Source organism: Populus alba, chromosome 18, assembly GCF_005239225.2.
Source record: "Populus alba chromosome 18, ASM523922v2, whole genome shotgun sequence".
Taxonomy (NCBI): domain Eukaryota; kingdom Viridiplantae; phylum Streptophyta; class Magnoliopsida; order Malpighiales; family Salicaceae; genus Populus; species Populus alba.
Genome location: NC_133301.1, coordinates 12491608 through 12513535, shown reverse-complemented (window position 1 = coordinate 12513535; position 21928 = coordinate 12491608). Strand labels below are relative to the sequence as shown.

At 33.4% G+C, this 21928-nt stretch overlaps 3 protein-coding genes and 2 long non-coding RNA genes across 6 annotated transcripts; 2 read left to right on the top strand and 3 right to left on the bottom strand.

The window, feature by feature from the left end:
• Positions 1-341: 341 nt before the first annotated feature.
• On the bottom strand, positions 342-2238 carry LOC118034377 (uncharacterized). Of its 2 annotated transcripts, none has more exons than XR_012168586.1 (3): positions 2049-2238; positions 1420-1517; positions 342-729 (listed from the first exon to the last, which is right to left on the bottom strand). It is a non-coding gene; the product is annotated as an uncharacterized lncRNA (long non-coding RNA). The 2 variants fall into 2 exon arrangements; XR_004685011.2 differs by having other exon boundaries at positions 342-644; positions 2049-2237.
• Positions 2239-2451: 213 nt separating this feature from the next.
• LOC118034378 (UPF0057 membrane protein At4g30660) lies at positions 2452-3105 on the top strand. The gene is made up of 2 exons (XM_035039651.2): positions 2452-2679; positions 2780-3105. The coding sequence occupies exons 1-2, from the start codon at positions 2590-2592 to the stop codon at positions 2921-2923; spliced, it is 234 nt and encodes a 77-aa protein (XP_034895542.1). The 5' UTR covers positions 2452-2589; the 3' UTR covers positions 2924-3105.
• Positions 3106-6736: 3631 nt separating this feature from the next.
• Positions 6737-8102, top strand: LOC118034379 (F-box protein SKIP1). Its single transcript, XM_035039652.2, has 2 exons — positions 6737-7142; positions 7216-8102. The coding sequence occupies exons 1-2, from the start codon at positions 6772-6774 to the stop codon at positions 7787-7789; spliced, it is 945 nt and encodes a 314-aa protein (XP_034895543.1). The 5' UTR covers positions 6737-6771; the 3' UTR covers positions 7790-8102.
• A 2887-nt stretch (positions 8103-10989) lies between these two features.
• Positions 10990-13143, bottom strand: LOC118034380 (shikimate O-hydroxycinnamoyltransferase). The gene is made up of 2 exons (XM_035039653.2): positions 12629-13143; positions 10990-12209 (listed from the first exon to the last, which is right to left on the bottom strand). The coding sequence occupies exons 1-2, from the start codon at positions 13031-13033 to the stop codon at positions 11292-11294; spliced, it is 1323 nt and encodes a 440-aa protein (XP_034895544.1). The 5' UTR covers positions 13034-13143; the 3' UTR covers positions 10990-11291.
• A 3665-nt stretch (positions 13144-16808) lies between these two features.
• Positions 16809-18110, bottom strand: LOC118034381 (uncharacterized). The gene is made up of 2 exons (XR_004685012.2): positions 17870-18110; positions 16809-17761 (listed from the first exon to the last, which is right to left on the bottom strand). It is a non-coding gene; the product is annotated as an uncharacterized lncRNA (long non-coding RNA).
• Between the last annotated feature and the right edge of the window lie 3818 nt (positions 18111-21928).

The window sequence follows — 21928 nt, the reverse complement described above, 5'->3', positions numbered from 1 at the left end:
AATAAATTATGCAAGTTTCAAGTTGACCTAACAAAACCTCCCTGAGCTAACTACAACCTCTGTTTTTTTCTTTTTCAGACCTGATTAGGACCCTAAATCTTACAAATCTCGAGTCAACCTACTAGGTTTTTAATAACTATGGTTATGTTATGAAAATAAAATAACCTGATAAGATACAAATTTAATATTTAAAGATTAAATTGAAAAAATAAAAACAGTTTTTTTTCCGGCCTGAGCCCAAATTAGAGGGAAAATATGCTACAATACTTTCCTCCACATGTTTAGTGTATTGTTAGTAATTAATTAATTAATTAATGTGAAAGCGCAACAGCAAAACAGGATTTCAAGGAAGCGTCAAGGCAATCTGTGAGACATTGGCTGTATCATACAAATTAAAAGCAAAAAATGCAACAAAAACAAAATACGTTGGAGAAGCCATGCTTGGCCTAAACAGAACTCTTTGAATAGGTACTGGCAGAATTCTCATTGGCAGTGAAAAGCAAAAGAAAAAGAAAGAAAGTGGGGGGCAAAATGATCAGAGTTGAAGGAGCAAAATGTTTCAGCTTGTATAAGTTCTGTCAATCCTCTGCAAGTTGTTTTTGTTTTCCCTTGCCTGCGCACTTACTCGATGGAGAGCAAGTTTCCTGGAAAAGTAAGAGGTTGCATTGACAATGTCAAATCTTGTGAAGAGCTATTGGTGGTGCAAATGGAGGAGGGAAAAAAAGCAACCTGTTTTTTAAACAGCCAAGCAATTCATAGATGAGTTGTAGCAGCAAAAAGAGTCAATGTTGTTTATAATAACTGGAAATGTAAGATGAAAAGGAGTTACAGGAGCTTATTTGTACATGCATTGTTATAAGATTAGATGCAAGAAAAATGAATGAGGACCAATGGACAGCACTGCGACGCTAGCAAAAAGGCTAATTTTTAAATGCGCCGTGCTGTTCAGTTTTACCTCGGAAAAACTTCTAAAAATTACTTAAGAGAGCATGCCGCCGGGATTCGATTCTGTAATGGAGCTAGTCTGGTTTAGTGCAGACAGTGGACATGAGAATAATAAGTGAACCGCCAAAAACCTAGGCATATTTTCTGGCTACTTTATGCAGTATTGATATTGCTGGTTCAGTGTTTACCGAGAGAAGGCATTAGATAAGGCAGTCCTTTAATTTTAACAACCTTCTCCAGTCTTAGGCATTAAAAATAAACTTCTAACAGCTTAATCATGCAATAAAATTGATAGCACTGATACATGTTTAATTTTCAATACACAAAAAATCCAAAAGGGTAAATAAAACTAACCACAACAAGTCAAAGTTCTCATCTTGTATCTCACACTAAATTTTCTCAGCTACCAAACAGTATTGCCCCCTTTTAATCTCAAAACTACAAAAAATGGAAACTTCTAGAAAGAGATCTGACCTCTCCAGAGATATTCGGCCAGCAATCCTCGGTTTTCTTGTGCTTGACAATCTCATCAAATAAGTAAACCTTCGGAGGAGCCATATCTTTCACAAATACTGATCACAAAAAACATTCAAAACCCTTCAGATTTACACTCAAAAGAATGATTTATATAAATAAATAAAAATGACCCCTTATTATTCATGAAAAACCATCAATAATGTGCTTAAGTTGTTGGAACGAATAGTTATGATTCAAATTATGCCAATCTAGAGCCTAATTAAACATGCAAAGAAACACGATTTCATAAAAAATGAAAGAATTGGGAGCTGGCATCGAACAGGGGAGAGGTCGGCCATGATCTAGCCCTCCATGAAAATCTGAAAAAAAGGAAATATGAAATCGAGTAACACCAACACTATGTAGAGGAGGAGATAAGAGATTGGAAGTGAGACGAAGCCAAAGCTCTGCAAAGTATAGGAGCTGTCAAAGAGGACGAACAACCCAGGAAAACCAAGAACCTAACCCTAATTCTCAGAAGCAAACAATTAAAATTAAAAAGGATGGCAACAAAAAAAGAAGCATGCACCATATCTAACAGGGAATCGAAAAAGACCATAAAAGAAAGACGGTTTCAAAGGATCCACCTTTTTCTTTCCCCTTTTTTTTCACAGCCTCCACCCTATCCTCAAAGCGCCACCTTCAGTAACAATCTTCACCATGACCGACGCGATGGCAAGGAGCTCCCTCTGCGGCTTCCTCTTCTCCTACGTCGCTCTCTCACGTGTGGAGTGAAAGAATGTAACTCCTGGAAGAAGTCAAAAGAGAAATATGGTATTATGGTTGCCACGCAGCCACGTCGCCCAACAAAGAGAGAAAAAATAGGATTGTTGTCCTCAACTGTTGAAATTAAAGCAAAAAACCAAAAACGACCTCCAAAGCAGAGCTCAGCATTCTAATGGTCAACGGCAAAACCGACATTACGCTTAAAAAGTTTGTGTTCACGAAAAAGAAAAAATATTTTTTTTCTGACGGTAATACAGTTATCCTTGAATTCCCAGATAACCCACCACAACTTTATGAGGCTCCCCATCTTTGTTTTCTTCTTCATTAGGAACCCATCAGTCAAACTACAAACAAACCTGTTAGATTAGAATCATCAGCCTTTGCAAATTTTTCCGAGAGAAAATGCCAAGTCGTTGTGAGATCTGCTGCGAGATCCTCATCGCCATCTTGCTCCCTCCTCTCGGTGTTTGCTTCAGGCATGGTTGCTGCAGTGTACGCCTCTCCCTTTTTCTTCTTTTTTTTAGAGATCTGAAAACTTGGATATACTTGATGGATAACTTTAATGGGTTCTTATCAATATTTTTTTTTTCAGGTGGAATTTTGGATCTGCTTGTTACTCACTATTTTAGGCTACGTTCCTGGAATAATTTATGCTCTCTATGCAATTGTGTTTATCGACCGGGATGAGTATTTTGATGAATACAGGCGTCCGCTTTATGCCCCGGCGTATCAGTGAATCACCATACCAGTCCCTTTGGTTTTATTTTACTCCATTTCATCTATGAGATTTGTGTCTTGTGTTTAAACAACGTCAAAATCAACGGAATTACTGCTTAATTGTGGGTTGATAATTATACTTTTGCTGGTATTTTCACCTCTTTTCAGCTACAAATGGATGAGACGACGTTCTAAATCTTACCCAATTGCATCTTAATTTCTATTACCTCTCTTGCAAAATAATGGACTAGGTTGTGGCTGGCTCTTGTGGTTTGCTATTTTCTTATTTGCAATTGGATTTATTGAGTCAGGCTTCGAACTAGTTTGTTCGAAATTCTACCCGCACATTACTTCTCCCATGTTTATGGATTTTTGTTCAGATTTACACACATAAATCGTTGCAAATAATGTGTTGCCTCAATTGGGAGCCGTGGGAAAATTATACTGTTGAGCCTTCTTAAAAGAACTGCAGTGCTGCAACCATAGTTTAAGTGAATGTGCCTATCGAATGATCTGCATAATCATGTAGTAGGCGTTCAGAGCATATCATCTTGGCATAGAACAAAATTTATTGAATGATCTACAAGATCACCTTGAATGCTTGCCTAAGAAAGTGGTTTCGATTTCTGTCAATGAAATAAACTTCAGCTTGCTGTTATCCTGTTTTTGTAACTGGTCAATGCAGGAGAGGTAATTGCCAATTCTTCCCTCCCAGGTTTCCTAGTAGTAGTTGATACTGATTTCTGGCTTGCTGTGGCAGCCTTGTACCTCTTCTCTCATTATTTATGTTTTCCCATAACCGTGTGTTATGTTGCTGAATAACAGTAACAAACGAGTAGGTTTTGCTTATGGTATTTGCTTGCGAGGAAGATTGTTTTTCCCACATTTGTGATGAAATAATCGTATGATTTGAGATACCTTCGGAACATTTTCTTGGTAATATGGACAAAGTTAGGTTCGGCTTTAAATCTTTTATTTTGTTGTCCCACATCAACTTTGGTTTTGAAACACATGTTTTTAATTGTTCTTATAGTTAATTGATTTTTTAATGTTTGTGAAAATCCTCAAAATTCAACATGGTTTTCATTCAACTTAGTTTTCAAAACCTTGAAACTGTGTAGAATCATCATCGACAATTGATTTTGAAAAAAAATAAAATTCCTTTAATCTTTCTGTTTACAATAAAAATGTTCATCTTCTAACACAGACCTAGCACCCCTAAACTCTATACGTACTAATTTCTAAGCCAAACATCCACCAGCCACCAGCTGCAACCACCACAGACTGGTCTACTGCCATCAGAGCCATCGAAGGTCAGCCACTAATCGTAGAGGACGTTGCCCTTGTGCAACCATTAGACAGTAGATCAGGTTTCTCCAATAGCGCTACCACAAGAGTTCTTCAGCTAACGCCTCCAAGGCTCCAACACTTCAGATCTTCTCATGCCAGCGACAACACACCAGCAACCTCTGCCCTTTTGTTTGGGCAACATACAAGAGTCTCCCTTAGATATGTTGATGTCGGTCACAACAATAGTATATCAACAAAATTGTTTTTTTTTTAAGGTAAGCACAAACTATAAGAAAAAAAACTCAAAAAATTACAAAATTTTCATCATTACAGTACCAGATACAGTAAAAAATTGGATGAAACTTCAATCGTTCTATTTCAACAATGAAAGAGGGTTTCTTGTAAGGTAAGCACAAACGCATATTATTACAATAGTAGTTCAACTTTACTTCAACTATACATAATACATACTTTAACTAGTACACAAAATAGATTTTTTAGTGAAGTATGATGCAGGTGGAATCTAATTGGACAATGATAACACATAAAACACTAAAATTTTAAATAGATTGTAAATATAAAATTTATAATTTTATTATTTGAAAATAAATATATGATGATTGTTTCCTCAAAAGCTTTACAAGATCTTTAAATAGATCAGAAAATCTTACATTTATTAAAAAACAACTAAAAATCTAAAAACATAAAGAAAATAAAACAAAAATATAAACTTAAAAAAAAACTAAGAAAAATAACATAATTGACCCAAACAGTGACTTCTAGTAGATCCAACAATTCAAGAAATGATAAAGTGATTTTTCACATTAAAACAACATGAAAAATCACCTAAAAAAATTTAAGTTCGATTCAACAACCGGATCTCTATTATTATAGTTTTAAGATGATAACCTAGTCTTGGTGTGATAATGCTTTCTCTTGGATTTAAACATATATCAATAATTCATAAAAGCATTTGTTATACTATTCATTTATTCATTTAGCCTGTTTGTGTTAAATCTTATCTAATTATGTCAAATTTTATAATTTTCAGTTTCTACAAGCTTGATTGCATTAAAACACTAGAACATTATTATGAGATATTTTGTTTTTGAATTATTTTTTCAATTTAGTTATACCATAATAAAAATAGATTCATTTAAAATACAATAAATAAAATTACATAGAAAAAAATATATTTTTTAATATAGCAAATGACAGGCTATCCTAATTTTTTTTTTGATAGTACAATTGGCTTTAGATAAAAAGTCCACTAGGCCTGACCTTTTTTTTTCTTTTCAACAACTGTACGATTCATTGTCTTTCCTAAATTTTTTTAATATAGCAAATGAAACATCCATATATATAAATGACACATCATTTTTTAGTAGAAATTCTAGGCATCTATGGTGGCAAGAAAATCAAGATACAGGACTCTAAAAAGTTAATTTTCAACTGAGAACACCAAAAATTTCCTAGAATATCAATAAAACCATTTCAAATTCTAAAACAAACCCTCTTTTCACTTTAAAAATCCAACCAAATTAAAAATAAATATAGATCCCAATCTGCTTTTTACAACAAGTTCAAAGAGTAACACCACCTTTATTGAAACCTCTATTTCCAAGACAAATCTATTGACACCATGATTATTGTTTTTGTTGCCGATCTATCACTGTTTTTATTAGTTATCTTTTTCTGATAATTTTCTCTCTTCTCTCTCAACATTCAAAGACAGAATCATAAAAAAATAAAGTTTAGGACTAAAATATAAAATTCTAAAATAACAAGAACCAAACATAAAGAAGTAAAAATTTTAAGGATTAAACTGTAGTTTTATATGTTCTATGAACAATAAAAACTAAAAAAAATTGAGATTTTTAGTGTTAACTTGTCCTTATTGTTTTAATTTCTTAAAAAACTATAAATTTAAAACTCAATTTTGTATTATTGATTTTTATAATAACTGGTTGGGATGTTTCTAGCCACTACCAATATTCTAGAGCACTTAAATAAAAATAAATTATAAAATTTAAATTATTTAAACATGATTTGATATGAGGGGATGAAATTAAAAAGAAAAAAAAATAGTGGCCATAACTGTATAATTTTTCATGGAAAAAAATAACATTTTATTTATTTATTTATAATATATAAATAAGTCTCAATGACTTTAATTTAAAATTTAAATAGAAGAGACGATTATTTTTACTGTGATGTCCTATTTTTTTAAAGCAAGAAATGGCTAAACAAGCCTCCATTCAAACATGGCTATTATTATAACAATTTATATTATTTATAAATCTAGCCGTCTATCAAGTATTTTCCATGTGGCAGCGACGGCTGATCTCTTGCATTGATGAGTGTCTTTTAAGAGGGTAGACATGTCCAGTACGCCTCTCCTAGCTCTACCAGCATGTGACATCCGATTCCAGGGAATCAATGGCAACCGTCTATTTTCCACGTGGCTAACAAAAATATCTATATCTTTCCAAACATCAAAATGACATTTTTATCCACTTGTTCTCTTTATAAGACCCTGCAATTGGAATCAAATCAAAGCAGGACTCCATAAAAAAAATGAAACGTAACGAAGATACCGACGTGGTAGAGACGGATGCCGTGTCAGGACACGTCGCCGACTGGGCCGAGTTAACTTACGAGTGCTTAACCAACATCCTCTCTCGACTCACCTTTGAGCACCGATGGCGCGGTCCCATGCTCGTTTGCAAAGGTTGGCTTATCGCCTGCAAGGATCCATCTCTCAACAAACGTTTCGATCTGGACACTCAATTCGACTCGGTCATTGAATCACCTCGGTGGTGGACCCCTGATTTCGAGAGAAAAATCGATTCAATGCTCCTTTCCGTCATCACTTTTAGTGACGGATCCCTGACCGAGATCCGCACCCAGCACTGCTCCGATCTCTCAGTCACTTTCGCCGCCGAAAGGTAAAAAAAACAAAAGAAAATTCTTCTCAAAATACAATAACTTAGTCTTTATGAATTTTATTTTTTATTCTAGGTGCTCAAATCTTCAAGTGCTTTCAATAAAAAGCTGCCGAAATGTGACTGATGCATCAATGGCTCAAATTGCTTACAAGTGCGCAAAGCTTAAAGAGCTTGATATAAGTTATTGCTTTGAAATATCACACGAATCTTTGGTTATGATGGGTAGAAACTGCCCGAATCTTAGGGTTTTAAAGCGGAACCAAATGAATTGGTTAGATGCCTCCGAACACGTAGGGATTGTGCCCGATGATTATTTAAATACTTGCCCTCAGGATGGAGATTTGGAGGCTGGTGCAATTGGGAAATACATGCCCAATTTAGTGCACCTTGAGTTGAGATTTTCGAAAATGTCTGCAAAAGGATTGGTGTCGATTTGTGAAGGCTGTTTGAATCTTGAATATTTGAATTTGTCTGGGTGTGCCAATTTGACGAGTCGGGATATTGTTAAGGCGACTTTGGGGTTGAAGAATTTGAAGGAGATTAAGAAACCGAATTTTTACATTCCGAGGTCGGTTTTCCATACTGAAAGATATGGACATTGGAGGTTGTATGATGAGCGGTTTCAGACGGATATTTTCCGCATTTGACCAGGTGAATTGAATTAATCATTTGCTACATGAGAAAGCATGTAGCTAATTTGATGCATGTTGTGTTGTTTTCCGTATTCGGAGGATGTTCAGTGCAATTGGTGTTGCATAGATACATGGCTCTATGCTGTGCTGTAAAATGTTATTTGTGCCCATGTCTCTGTTATGTGTTTGTTCTGTCTTACTCTGTTTTCTAAAGTCTGGAACCTGGGAATTGGAGTGAATCGTTATTCCTGAAAACCCTAATTGATTTGTGTAATCTGATTTTAGGAATACATGGGATGACATCCTTCTATTGTGATGGTTTATGAAATTTTCTTAGTGGTTTTATGTAGCTAATCGCTGCTAGTGTGTTTTATGTGTTTGAAACCATGTGTAATGCTTTTACAAGTCTTGACTTCCATGGTTGTGGTTCGTTCGTGCTGCATGTCTTGGAATGTTATTGGCACTTGGCACTGCCTATACTGTCTTCGTGTTTGTCTTTTCCATGGGTCGGCCATTGGTGAATGGTGATGGTAGCTACATTTTAGATTATTCTTTTGTTATTATACTCTGTAAGATTTTAAGAAAGGAAGATAAAACAATTTCAGGGAACAAGCTCTGTACTGGTTATCATGTCATTAACCTCACCAAAAGATCTGCTATAGTTTGGGAAGTTTTAAGTTCTTAGAGCTCGCCACCATCCATGAAATGCAGAAAGAAATAAAATTAGGAATTGTGATTTATTTATTAAATCCTGTGCCGCTTTCGGATTTGTGCTTTAATTTGTAAGCCTCTAGATAACAACAATCAGGTAACATACATTAAGCAAGAGAAGGAATACGACACAGGTCAGAAATAGAATACAAGGTCAGATGTTTTGGTGGATTTAGACAAGTAAAGACGGAAGGTTAAATATGATGAAATTTGGGCTCATTTAAGTTCTCGAGCATAAATAAAAAATTAATCCGCAGATTTTTCATCACTGAAAAAAAATATATAATTACAAGAATTCATATGTTGTATATAATGCTTCTATGCGAGGATTTTTCTGTTTCACCTTGTTATGATAATAAAACTGTCATTGATTTCCTTGGTAAATCCTGCTTCATTCAGTTAAAGAATACAATATTTTAAATGGAAGAAGGTTTAAAAACAAAAGTTACAAAAAGCCGTAAACCTTAAATAGATCAAAAAGGTAGAAAACAAAAACAAAAAAAAAAAATTAAAATTACAAAGAAAAAAGTATAAAATTCAAAATAAGTAAAAAATCCAAAAATAATAAGGAAAAACACAAAACTACCAAAACTGGGGGCTTCAACGAGATTTTTGATATCTAAAGATCTAAAAATATGTGTAGCAATGTAGCGACTATTATAAAAAAAAAAATAATTTCTAAAAACTTTAAAAATTTGAACATGATTAAATGGTTGGATCAAAAGTTATAGTCGTTTTGGGTTGTTATTCTAGTAAAGTACAATTAGATCTTCTCTTGGGCTTGACCTGTTCTACTGATTCATAAATGTATTTGCTAGGCTATTTATATAATTGTTTTGACAAATCCTCATCTAGTTGTGATAAGCTCACACACGACGGCTCAAAATTATTTGCTATCTTAGACCCGACTACATTAATATTACTCAAATAATGAATACTTATAAGGATATCCAAAACCAGATGAATAAGATATGAATAATTTTTTTTATTTGTTGAGCAATGAATATGATATAAATATAGTAAAACTCAATTTGTAAATATCCATTACAATTTCCTAGTATTGTATCCATTGCAATTCCTATTATTGATAATTATATTTAATTAACATTCATAGAAATATTTTGAAAATATTCTAGCTAGAAGTTTTTATATAGATTGAATTTTTTTTTAGAAAAAAATAATTTTTTATAAGATTTTTAATTTATGCAATCTTGTATAGTATTTTATTTTATTTTATCCATACAATCTAAAAAGTTAACAGAGATTGAAATCTTTTTTTGTTTTTAGTTTTTTTCAACTTCATTGTTGTTTTTTAGTTTTTTTTTGTTGCCTCATATTTTTATCATATTATTAAACATTTGATTGAAAATAAGAAAGATATAAAAATAAATTTATTTCTAAGACAATTTTGAAGTAAATTTCTATATTTTCAAAACATGAGGTATAAAGAGGAAATAATATAATTTCTCTTATTTTATTACCATTATTAAAAAATATATATAAAAAATATTTTTTTTTATGAAAAAAATATTTTTCTTAACCTATTCAAACAATGAAAAATAAGTTTTTTTTTTTAAGATAGAAAAATGTTTTTCGACGAAACAAGATTTGAAAAATGATTGGTTATCTTCCTTTTCAAATAGGAAAAGATTATATCGAACTTTTTTTTCTTTTTTCTTTTTTTGTAATGATCTAACGACTAATATATTCTTTAAGCCTAACTTGATGGCATCTCTTAATGGAGGATGAAGAATGAAAGAAACACAAGCTAACTTGATTACTAAAGAAAGGAAAGCTCGATTATTTGGAAGGTAAAAGGTCGATAGCAGATTTCGTCCTTCTAGTCGAGAAATTTATTGTAAAAAAAACTATAAATTAATTAAATTGAGAAAATAAAAAATAAAAATAACTAAAAAAATTAAATTAAAAAATAATAATTAAACCAGTTAGAATATTTAAAAAAATATTTCTTTCGGTTTTATAAATCTGAAACTGAAAAATCTCAATCAAACTGGTTTTGTTAAAACTAAACTGAAATCAAATCAAATCAAAAACTGGTCAGTTCGAACCGGTTTTGGTTTTATTTTTTTATATTTTACAAAAATTTTATTTAATTTTTTTATAGATAAAAACCGATTCGAATTAAAAATAATTACTCTTGCTTTTTCCCCTCCTAAATATAACAAATAATGTTTATTTTAAACATTTATTCCCATGCAATCTCAATTCACATATAAACTCAATCCAAACACAATCTTGTCATATAGAAGCAAATAAAAAAACCAAACACTCTAATGCACCGTTTGGCATTGCATTCCAAACGGTGTTTTGCTTAAATTCAATTTTTTTTTTTTGCTAAAATTGAGTTCGGTTTGTACTTTTTGGATCGTTTTGATGTGCTGATGTCAGAAATAATTTTTAAAAAATAAAAAAACATCATTGACATGTATTTCAGCACAAAAAACTATTGGAAAAGCAACAGCTACCACACTGCCAAGCTCTAATATTGGAACATGATACTATCATTCCATAATTTATAATAACACTGCCCTCAATATTACAATCGTTACAAAATTAAATAGAATAACGGAGCATCGCGCCCTAAAAAGTCTAGAACACCATATCGTCAGCCATAAATTTCATCGGTACTGATACAAATTTAGAAAAGCTGAACTTGGAACTTAAGAATTTATGAATTTATTGGCACAGGAAAGGTTCCCCCAGTGGAGCATAACCTCCCAAGAAAACAATTCATGAAAATTCTCGAATCTTTGAACCATCAACAAATTGAACTTCCTCACGAACATTACAGGCAGCTCCGTTTACTGTACTCATAAAAGAACTTGTGGAAGGATTGCAAGTGATCCGTCTCTAAGCATATGGTCAGTGACAAGGTTCCATCGTTTGCTGGACTTGGTAGTATGTATCCTTTTCCTTCAAATGCAAATGCAGGCCGCATATACACTGGCTTGCCCCATCCAAAATCGGCGTCGTAAAAGGGCAAATACATCCAGCTAACAATATTGAGGTTTGGGCTCCGATAAGTTTCGGGGCTTCTCATGACAGTAGTCAAGTCATCTACTTTTTCCAAGTAGTCAACAGCCGATCTCAAATACTCATCGTCCATTCGTTTTATTGCTTTGTGAATTCTCTCCGCTGTGTGCGCCAATGGCTCCGATAAGAGGTCACCAGAGAGAGCAATGGGTGTAGCTAGGAAGATTACATTTCCAAAATAGCCAGGTGGAATTGGTGGACGAAATCTATTCCTGCCATTCGTGGGCATGCATAACTTGGTTGCTTGATCATTGGACAAGCCTCGCGCTTTGCAAGCACAACGCCATATATGTGCTGTAAGGATCACGTAAGTGCTGTACTCGGTCTTGCTTGCATCATTCTTCGCCATAGCTCTCAAAGTGTCAAGTAAATCACTTGGGATCTTAAGGTTGGCTACAGAAATGTCTTTAGAGCCTGCTGACCCGGGAATGGGGTTTTGGAAGGGGGTGTTGATGGTAGGGAATGGATCATATTCGATGTGATGGAAGGTAGGGTTGGGCGGGACTCTGCCACGAAGAATGGTTCGATCGATGAATGGTGGGGTTTTAACAGGGAGGCCTCGGGCTATATCAGACCATGTGTTCATGAAATGAAGACACTCGGTCCCATCTGCCAGAGTATGATGCCATCCAACTCCAAGGCACACTCCACCGCATGCGAATCTGGTTAACTATCAGGGATGAAAATCATCAAAGTGAGCTACATTTTTATTGATAAGCTAGCAGCTTTTGAGTTCCAATTAAAAAAGAATTTTGGGATTTGAGATAGGCAATTCCCAATTTAAGCTGCCCAAATTTTCGCTGGATCATCTGATAATTATGCATGGAAAAGAAATTAAGCACTCCAATCTCTCTCTCTCTCTCTACACACACATATAGATATACATTATCAATAACTCTAAAACACGTGGGGAAAACACTGTAGTTTCCTGGTTTTAGCAACCAACTCAATGACAGAAAAAAATACTGCAACGGAGTGACAAACATGTATCTAGTATGTGTGTGTGTGTGTATAAAAGAAAACTCAACATGAAACTCTTTTTAGTATTCCAAATATTAATTACTATCTGATAGATCCAAGTACTCGTACCTGTAAAACAAGGAGCGGGTAAGAAGAGATGTCACTGTAGTCAACGGTAGGAATAAGCTGTCGAAGTTCGTCGCTGGGCTTGAAACCAACAAAGTCACCCATAGCAGAACCTGTTTCAGCCTCAATGAATAAAACCCCTTCGCCATCACAATTTATCTCAATTCTACCGTTCGCATCCCTTGCCAATCTCCCAGCTACAGGATAAAATGACTCAAGAACTTTGCTCAGTGCCTCCTTGAGCACTTTAACTTCAAAGAAATTGGAAGATCCATCTGGCTTGTATATGAACAGCAAAGGGACATGATATTTTGCATGAAACAGGTCTAGGTTAGTGACCTCTTGCCGGTGGTTTGGTGCATCCTGGGTCGGCAGCACCATGGATGATTCCTTTATGGTAATCTGCATCTTGTAACTTTGGCTCGGTATTCAAGTTGAGAGAGAGAGAGAGAGAGAGAGAGATGAGGACCCAGGCACTAGCGATGCTGTTCTGGCAAAAAATGGCACTAGCTGTGAACGTGATGTACTGGTCAAATTTCATGATGCCATTATTTATTTTGTACTGCCGTTTCAGTAGTCGTTTCCACGTGTAATGTAGATTGCAATCATAAAATTATATTTTTACCCTTCAGTTCAAAAAATATAAGTCTAATACTGGGGCATTTTTTGTTTTTCAAATGGTTCGTAAAATTATTTGAGGATATATTTATTTTTCAAAACAAACATAAACTGTAAAATTATTTATTTATCTTTAAAGTAAAAAAATAGAATTATTCAACAATAACTTTTTTCCTTATTAGAATACAATTAGAAACTTATTATAATACAATTAAAAGATGTTTTTTAGAATATATTTATTTTTCTAAAAATAATATTACATGTGATGAAATACAAATCAAGTAACTTCTTATTATTATAACATAACATTAAAACATTTGGCTAGAATATTGCTATGCTATAGTCAGGAATTTTTCCTGCCCTAAGCTATTATATATATATATATATATATAAAACTCATGTACTTTGAAGTTAATAGTAAAGTTTTAATTTCAATACACTACCTAAAATATTAAAAAATTGAATTTGAAAGTATATAAAATTAATGTGAAAGTAAAAATAAATTAATTATTGAAGTACATCCTTCGATGTTTTGTGGAATATAATTCATTTATAATCGAATTTGAATTGATATTGTAACAACCTCTCAACCGAGATAACATAACAATCTCATTTCAACTGGAAAACAAAGTAATTAAATTTTTTTTCTCTTTCAATTCCTCCTTCCTTCACTTGATTCTTCCTTAGATTAGTGTTTTATAACTTGGACTTTGTAAGTTTACAAGGTTATTCTCTAACTTTTCTTTTCTTTTTTTGAAATTTTTTTTATGTTTTTCCCTCACTTTTCTCTCTTTCTCTCTTGCCTTTTTTTTCTTTTTTAAATTTTCATATTCTGCTTCTGCCTAGTCGGAAACATAAAAAAGGAAGGAAGAGCTTATTTGTTTTATTTTTTAATGGCAAATAACCATTTTACCTTTAATGAGTCGTTTTGCTTTTATTTGACAGTTCTTTTTTTTTTTGTTAGCACTACCAAACTCTGTCCATCCTAAAATTCTAACAAGATTTTACTCAATATATTTTAAGATCACTCGTAAAATTTCAGCTCAATCTGATAGTAGGATTAAAAATTACACCCAATAACGTAAAACTAGTCAAATTGTGATTTTTCATCAAATTTCTAAATTTCTTCAAAAATTCTGAAATTTTAACCCAAGCTAAAGCATCATATTAGAAAGCTCCACGTAAATTTTTAGATTGATAGCTCAATTTAGAATTAAAAATTGTTTTTTTTTACATAAAACTAGTAAAAATATATATAAAATCTTGACTTGGGCTATAACACACCCAAGCCTTTAATATGTCTTTGCCGTTGTCTGCTACTGTAACCCGTGAAATATTTTCACTATATATTGTTGTCATAACCTATTTTTGGATTATTCCCTAAATTCACGTTTTCTCTTCCCAAAAATCAAAAAAATATTCAAACTAAAAACAAAAAAAAATCCAAAACATAATAACATTGAGAAGAGGATGTCAAAACGCTTAGAAAATGGTTAGAAATTGGCCGAGGAGGCTCAAAAATTTCAAAAATTAAAATTTAACAGTATATTTTTTTTACAAATAAAGAGTCATGTTAACAAAAAAAAATCAATTTGAAGAAGAAAGATCCAAAAACAAATATTTATAGACTCAATTAAATTTTATTGGAGGTTTAATTGAATTTATGAAGAGTTTGATTACAAGAAAAATTGATTTTTAAGTCAATTTGGACTTTAATCGGAAGAAATTAAAGTTCTGGTGTTAAATTGGAATTTTTGATAGTTGATTTGGTCAAATCAGGGGCTTAAATACATAATTATTGAAGTTTGATGACCAATTAGAAACTTAATTGAATAAATCTGAAACCAAGGACCAAAAGAAAAAAAGATGCTGAAATCTGGTGCTCGAATTGAAGTTCTTTAAGGGTGAAATTAAACAAAATTGAAAGTTTGAAGCCAATCAGGGATGTAATTAGAGATAAATCACAAATTGAAGGACTAAAGCATAATTGGCAGAAAAGTTGCTGTTCGAAGGGCCTCCTTCTCAAGGTATTTGATGCCTCGTTTTTTCTCCAATTTAGATGAAAGTTACACAAAAATGATCCCCTGATACCTGACTAAACGCAAGTATAAATCGTTCGGGTTGATCGAGGCTGTAGAGGTGATGACACCACCCCAAAGTGACTAATCGGACGAACTATTTTTCCTGCACAAAATTGACAGTTAATCATTGCTATTTCGAGCCAATAATTGGGATGCTTTCGGGTTGGTGGATACGTTAATTGGGTTGCTTGATCATTGGACAAGCCTCGCGCTTTGCAAGCACAACGCCATATATGTGCTGTGAGGATCACGTAAGTTCTGTACTCGGTCTTGCTTGCATCATTCTTCGCCATAGCTCTCAAAGTGTCAAGTAAATCACTTGGGATCTTAAGGTTGGCTACAGAAATGTCTTTAGAACCTGCTGACCCGGGAATGGGGTTATGGAAGGGGGTGTTGATGGTAGGGAATGGATCGTATTCGATGTGATGGAAGGTAGGGCTGGGCGAGACTCTGCCACGAAGAATGGTTCGATCGATGAATGGTGGGGTTTTAAGTTTTAACAGTGAGGCCTCGGGCTATATCAGACCATGTGTTCATGAAATGAAGACACTCGGTCCCATCTGCTAGAGTATGATTTCGACCACCAAAACATTAGATTTTGAGTAAGCTACATTCTTATTGATAAGCTAGCAGCTTTTGATTTCCAATTAAGAAAGAATTTTGGAATTTGAGATGGGGCAATTCCCAATTTAAGCTGCCCAAATGGTCGCTGGATCATCTGATAATTATGCTATATTTACTGGCTGAAAATATCGTCAGTTATTACTGCCTGTAAAAGAAATTAAGCTTGCTAATATCTATATCACTTATATATACACACACCGCGTGGCTGTTTTTTTGCATATCATTTTATTGTTTACCCTTTTATGTTTCATTATGGATTCTAATAATGAGATTTTAACAAAATTTTAATTTAGTAGTCCTTGAAAAGCATCATGGATTTAGTAAACATGTGAGGCCAAGCACCATTGATTTGGAAACATACCAAGCCCAAGCGCCATAGCTTGGGTCTCGAAGGTAACAAGTTCTTTGCATTTTTAATAATTTTATTTTGATATAAAACTTAATTTTCATCAATTTTTAGTTTTTAGTGAGTGAAAGGAGAGATAGAGGATGACTAGAATCCAACCTAGAGATATAAAAATATCATTTTTTTGATTCCGACCACCAAAACATTAGATTTTTGTTTCAAATTATTTTATATGATTGAGAAAAGTTTCACTTCAGTATTTTTTAACCATGAAAGTACTTAAAAAAAGTAAGATATGAGATCTAAAAAAAATTGATTTCCAAGTTGATTTTGAATTTTTAGTCAGTTTTAGCGTTAAAAACATCATTAAAATAATTTTTAGGTATTTTGAGTTAAAAATAAGTTGCTAGAAAATAAAAACCAACTATCCAGATTTTCTGGCAATTATAATTGTTGGAATTTGGATATTATGAGCAATGCATTGTACACGTTTTTTTTTATTTTTTAATCCAGCTGATTCAAACAACTTGAGTTTGACAATATATTGAGTTCAAACATCTTGAATTTGATAAATATATTACATCCAAGAGCTTTGAATCTAGCCAGCAGACACGCTACAGCCAAGCATCTTGGTTTTAGCAACCAACTCAATGAGAGAAAAAAATACTGCAACGGACGGAGCGACAGACATGTATCTAGTATGTGTGTGAGCGTATGTATATAAAAGAAAACTCAACAGGAAACTCTTTTTAGTATTCCAAATATTAATTACTTTCTAATAGATCCAAATATTCATATATACCTGAGCGGGTAAGAAGAGATGTCACTGTAGTCAACGGTTGGAATAAGCTGTCGAAGTTCGTCGCTGGGCTTGAAACCAACAAAGTCACCCATAGCAGAACCTGTTTCAGCCTCGATGAATAAAACCCCTTCTCCATCACAATTTATCTCAATTCTACTGTTCGCATCCCTTGCCAATCTCCCAGCTACAGGATACAATGACTCCAGAACTTTTGCAGATGCTATCTTTTCAGTGTCAACCATTAAGGACATAAACCTTACATGCATTACTCGCACAACAAATCCTACATTTTGCAGATGAGTTTGTTGCCCTAATAACGTACGATTGACACTAATCAATCCTAATTCTTGAATTGTATCGTTTGTTTGCACTAATAACGTACGATTGACGACGCTAAGCAGGCCTAATTCCTTACAGATCGTTGTTTGCTAGTCCCTACTTCATGTTCTCACATTCCGTGGTGATTAGCTTTCAAAAAAGAAAGAAAACAAAGATGATCAATCCAACTGCAACGTGTCTGGATAAGGTGGAGAGGAATGAAGAGGGTCTCAACAGCAACGAGCCTGCTCCATTCCGGTGGCCGGTACGGGGACGAAGGAGATCTCCACCACCATAAACTCCTCTTGCACGTCTTTGTAAACTACCTGCTTCTAGATGCATTTCATCTGCAAGCATAATTAATATGATAACATGCAATATTTGTGGGGTATAATTAATTTTATATACAAAATTCAGACGTAAAGGAAAGGATTTTTCAAATTGATAGCACTTACTCTTATTTTGATTTTCCCTTTGCAATGGCGTGTTGAATCGAGGAGTAAGAGAACTTTCACATGCGTAATATGAAAGAAGCGTAAAACAAATCATGAAGAAAATCCATGCAAGCATACTTCTCTTCATTTCAACAATTGATTTTCAAAGGTATAGCTGGAAGAATTAGGAGTTTTTAGCTTGCCTAGATTACTGGCGCGAGCTTAGTGGTGGTAAATTAGCTTTGGCCATTTTAAAGATGAAATTAGTGGACGACAAAAAGAAAGAGAGAACTGTTAATTAATTATACGCAATTATGGGGCATTTTAATGAGAACCTGTCGGTGGATTAAAGGCAATGTCGAGAAAGTTTTAAATGTTTTTTTTTTTTTTTTAATATGCATTTCATTTGAATTTCCTTTCCCCTTTTTATTTTTTCATTCTTTTTAGATTCGTAAATATTAATTATATTAATCGTGGGGTATATGCTAGTGATAGTGCTTTTATCTTTTGAATTGGATACCCTTATTTCCCATTCCCGTATTCTGGGCAAATTAAAGAATGTAATTCGTAGAAAAACAAAATATATAGAAACTAGCTATATTCTGGAGGTGTCTAAAGATTTATCTATCTTATAGTTGAATGATTCAACTTCTAAATCCACGTGACATAAGAGATAATCTTAAATTGATTAAAGTTTTATTGTTCATGTGAATTGTTATTTCAGTCTTTTAACTTTTTCAAGTACAATTTCATCCTTCAAAAAAAAATCTACCTTAATAATTGCAATATAGTTGTCTATGAATCACAAAGTATGAGTAATATTTCTATTGGAGTCAGAAATAAACGTTGGCATGTGTGTGGTCATGTACTAGCAAGATCTTGTGATTATTATTATTATTATTTTTATTTTGACGTCTTGTTTTTGTTTTTTTTTAATTAGTTCTTATATCATACATTATGAGAATTTTGAATGGATAATTTATTTCAAATTATTTTTTTATATGGTTATCAAAATATTAAAACAATATCTCAGCATTGAGTTGGTATCTTGAAAATATTTTAACAATATCAATGTATGATCCATTTTTAAAAAAATTTAATTAAATAAAAAATAATTAAAAAAAAACTAGATTATTAATGGAGTCAATTACCCGATTTGTAAGTTTGGTGAGGTAACCTTAGTTATCGCAGTTCATGGGTTTAGCAGGTACCTTTTTGTTTTTTGTTTTTTCTAATTGAACTTAATTATGTAATCATCTTTTTTTTATATATAGTATAGTTAAAAAAAAAAAAGTTTTTAAAAAAAGCATGTTAATAAATTTTAGAAAGTTCATGGGCTTGTTGACGGGTTTGGCGGGTTTAAGTTTTCTTTTCTTTTTCTTTAAATTCATTTTTTATTTTATTTTTTGATATTGGGTTGATTGAGAATTAAGTTTTATAATTTGTTTTATTTTTCTTTCTATGAGGTTATCGTAATCTTAAAAAAGTTTCAATAATGGTTTAATATTCGATTTTACAATTATCTATTTTTTATTATCATATAGTTAAATAAACAAGAGTTTAGAAGAATAAAAAATTATCAAACTCAATGGAGTCCATTACCAGGTTTGCAGGTCACCCGATTCACAAGTTTAAAGGGTTGACCCATCAAACTTGATATGTTTATTTTTTAGTTTTTGACCCTTTAATTTTTCTATTTTTTTTATTTCACTCTTCTTCAATAGTGCTTGATTTTGCAGGTATTTATTGTTATTATAAAATTAAATAAAAATAATTTATAAAAATAACAAAGTTATTAAATTTATTAAAGTTTATGACCCAAGTCATAAGATAATTGAGGTTAATTTAATTTAGCATTGTCTCAATATAAAAAAATAAAATTATCATCTTGAAGTGTTTTTATAAAAATTATGTTATGTTTTTACCAGTCATTCATGTTATTTTTGGATTCATTAAATTAAAATGATTTATTTTAGATCAACTCCCATACAGTTTAATTCGAAACTCGAGTTAGAAAAGAAGTAAGGTTGGTAAATTTTAAAATTAAACCAATTGATGTGCATCATGAGAATTATAATCCATCTCGTAAAGCTGAATCTAATATGCAAGAGGATTCAGATGGTCCAATGACAAGAGCGAGAGCGAAACAACTACAACGGACCTTGACGAATCAAATTGCAATGATTGAAGCTGCGTCGGAGTTAAAAATTAGCAATCAGTTTGAAATTGGTTCAAGGGTGCTTATTTGCCTACAGTTGGAACTTGGAGATGGGAAAAGCCCTTAATGGTTCTTTTCATGCTGGGCTACTTGTATTTGGATTGATAATGCAAGTGAAGGAACTAATGTTGTTTACGGTCAGAACAGTAGATGGATTTGAACCCGAATTTGAAGTCATCCAATGCATGTGAAAAGAAGATTTATGTAGGTAAAATTCAAGTTCAGAACTTGATCTTTCTATATTGTCCAACCATGATTGCATTAGACTTTTGTGTCAAAAGTTATGGCTGTTTTAAATTTCGTCTGCATATGTTTTAGAAATGTAAAAAAAAAACGTCTGTTAGTTAAATTTGTCTACTTGCTTTACTAAAAGTCTAGTTTTTAGGCTTGACTTCTGTCATGTTGAATTCACCTAACTTTGGAGGGATGTTCCAAAGATAAATATGTATCAGAATATGAAATAAACACTTTTGGCCAAGATTGAAAAAAAAACTTAATTCAGAGAATTAAGAGTTGTTCTTCCAAATTCGTTTTTGTGAAGAACCCTACCTGACTTATCACTCTTCAATCACAAAGAGTGTGGCGTCGAAATCCTAGATTGATCTTTGTGGCGTCCAGATCGACTTATCAAAGTATCACTCTAGTCTATCCTCCATCTTATTTACCTTAAATCACTACAATCCAGCCTAAATACCAAAAGAAAGACAACACAACCATACCCATCCTTCATCCATTTTCGTTAGAATCATTGTTGCCGATTTTCAAATCATTCACGGCACATCATTTGGTATCAGAGCATTAGTTGCGATCTAAGACAGGAGCCAAAAACAACAACAACAAGAAGAAAGGTTTGCTGGAACAGAGGTTGACAGACTTAACTATGGCTGGAGATAAAGAAGATTTGCCAAGAGGGTTAAGTTTGGAACAGGCACAAGTCATGGGCTTACAACGATCTCATGCTGAGATTCGGGATGAGATGACTGGAATTCGTGAACAGTTGAATACCCTTATGCAAAGGATGCAAAGAATTAATTTGCAACCCCAACCGAGGTAAGCACTTAGGGTGCCACGAAATGATATTATAGAAGCTGACGAAGATCCAGATGGGGATGACGAGGCTGATGATAGGGTCAGACCAAGAAGGCAGAATTATAATCCTCCTAATGGTCTCAAACTTAAAATTCCACCGTTTAGAGGAAGTAGTTCACCTGAGGAATACTTGGAGTGGATTCAGAAGGTTGAAAAGGTGTTTGAATGGTATGAATATTCTGAAGAAAGGAAGTGCAAGGTGGCAGCACTTGAGTTTACAGATTATGCTCTTTTATGGTGGGAAAACGTAAAGATTCAGAGGAGAAGGGATGGAGAGGAGGAGATTGCAACATGGGAAACTATGAAAAGAGTGATGAAGAAGAGATTTGTTCCTGATTACTATAAACAAGAGCTATACATCAGACTTCAGACTTTGCGATAGGGATCTTTGACTGTGGAAGAGTATGTGAAAGAGTTTGAATTGCTGCTGATTCGATGTGAATTGATGGAACCTCAAGAGCAAACAATAGCTAGATTTCTTGGAGGGTTGAAGAAGGATATAGCTAATGTTGTTGAGTTACAACCGTACATCTTCCTTGAGGAAGTTATAAAGCTTGCAACCCGAGTAGAGAGGCAGCAGAGACGAGGAGGTGTCCGAACTAGTGTAACTACGTCAAGTGCGACAAAGGTTGTTTCTACGCCTACACGAACATGGAGCACACCTAAACGAGATGAGAAGGTGGAGTTTAGCAAGGGGAATACCAGTTCTGATTCTTTGAAGGGAAAGGAGAAAGTGACAGAACCTCAACACCCTAGGAGGTCTCGAGACATCA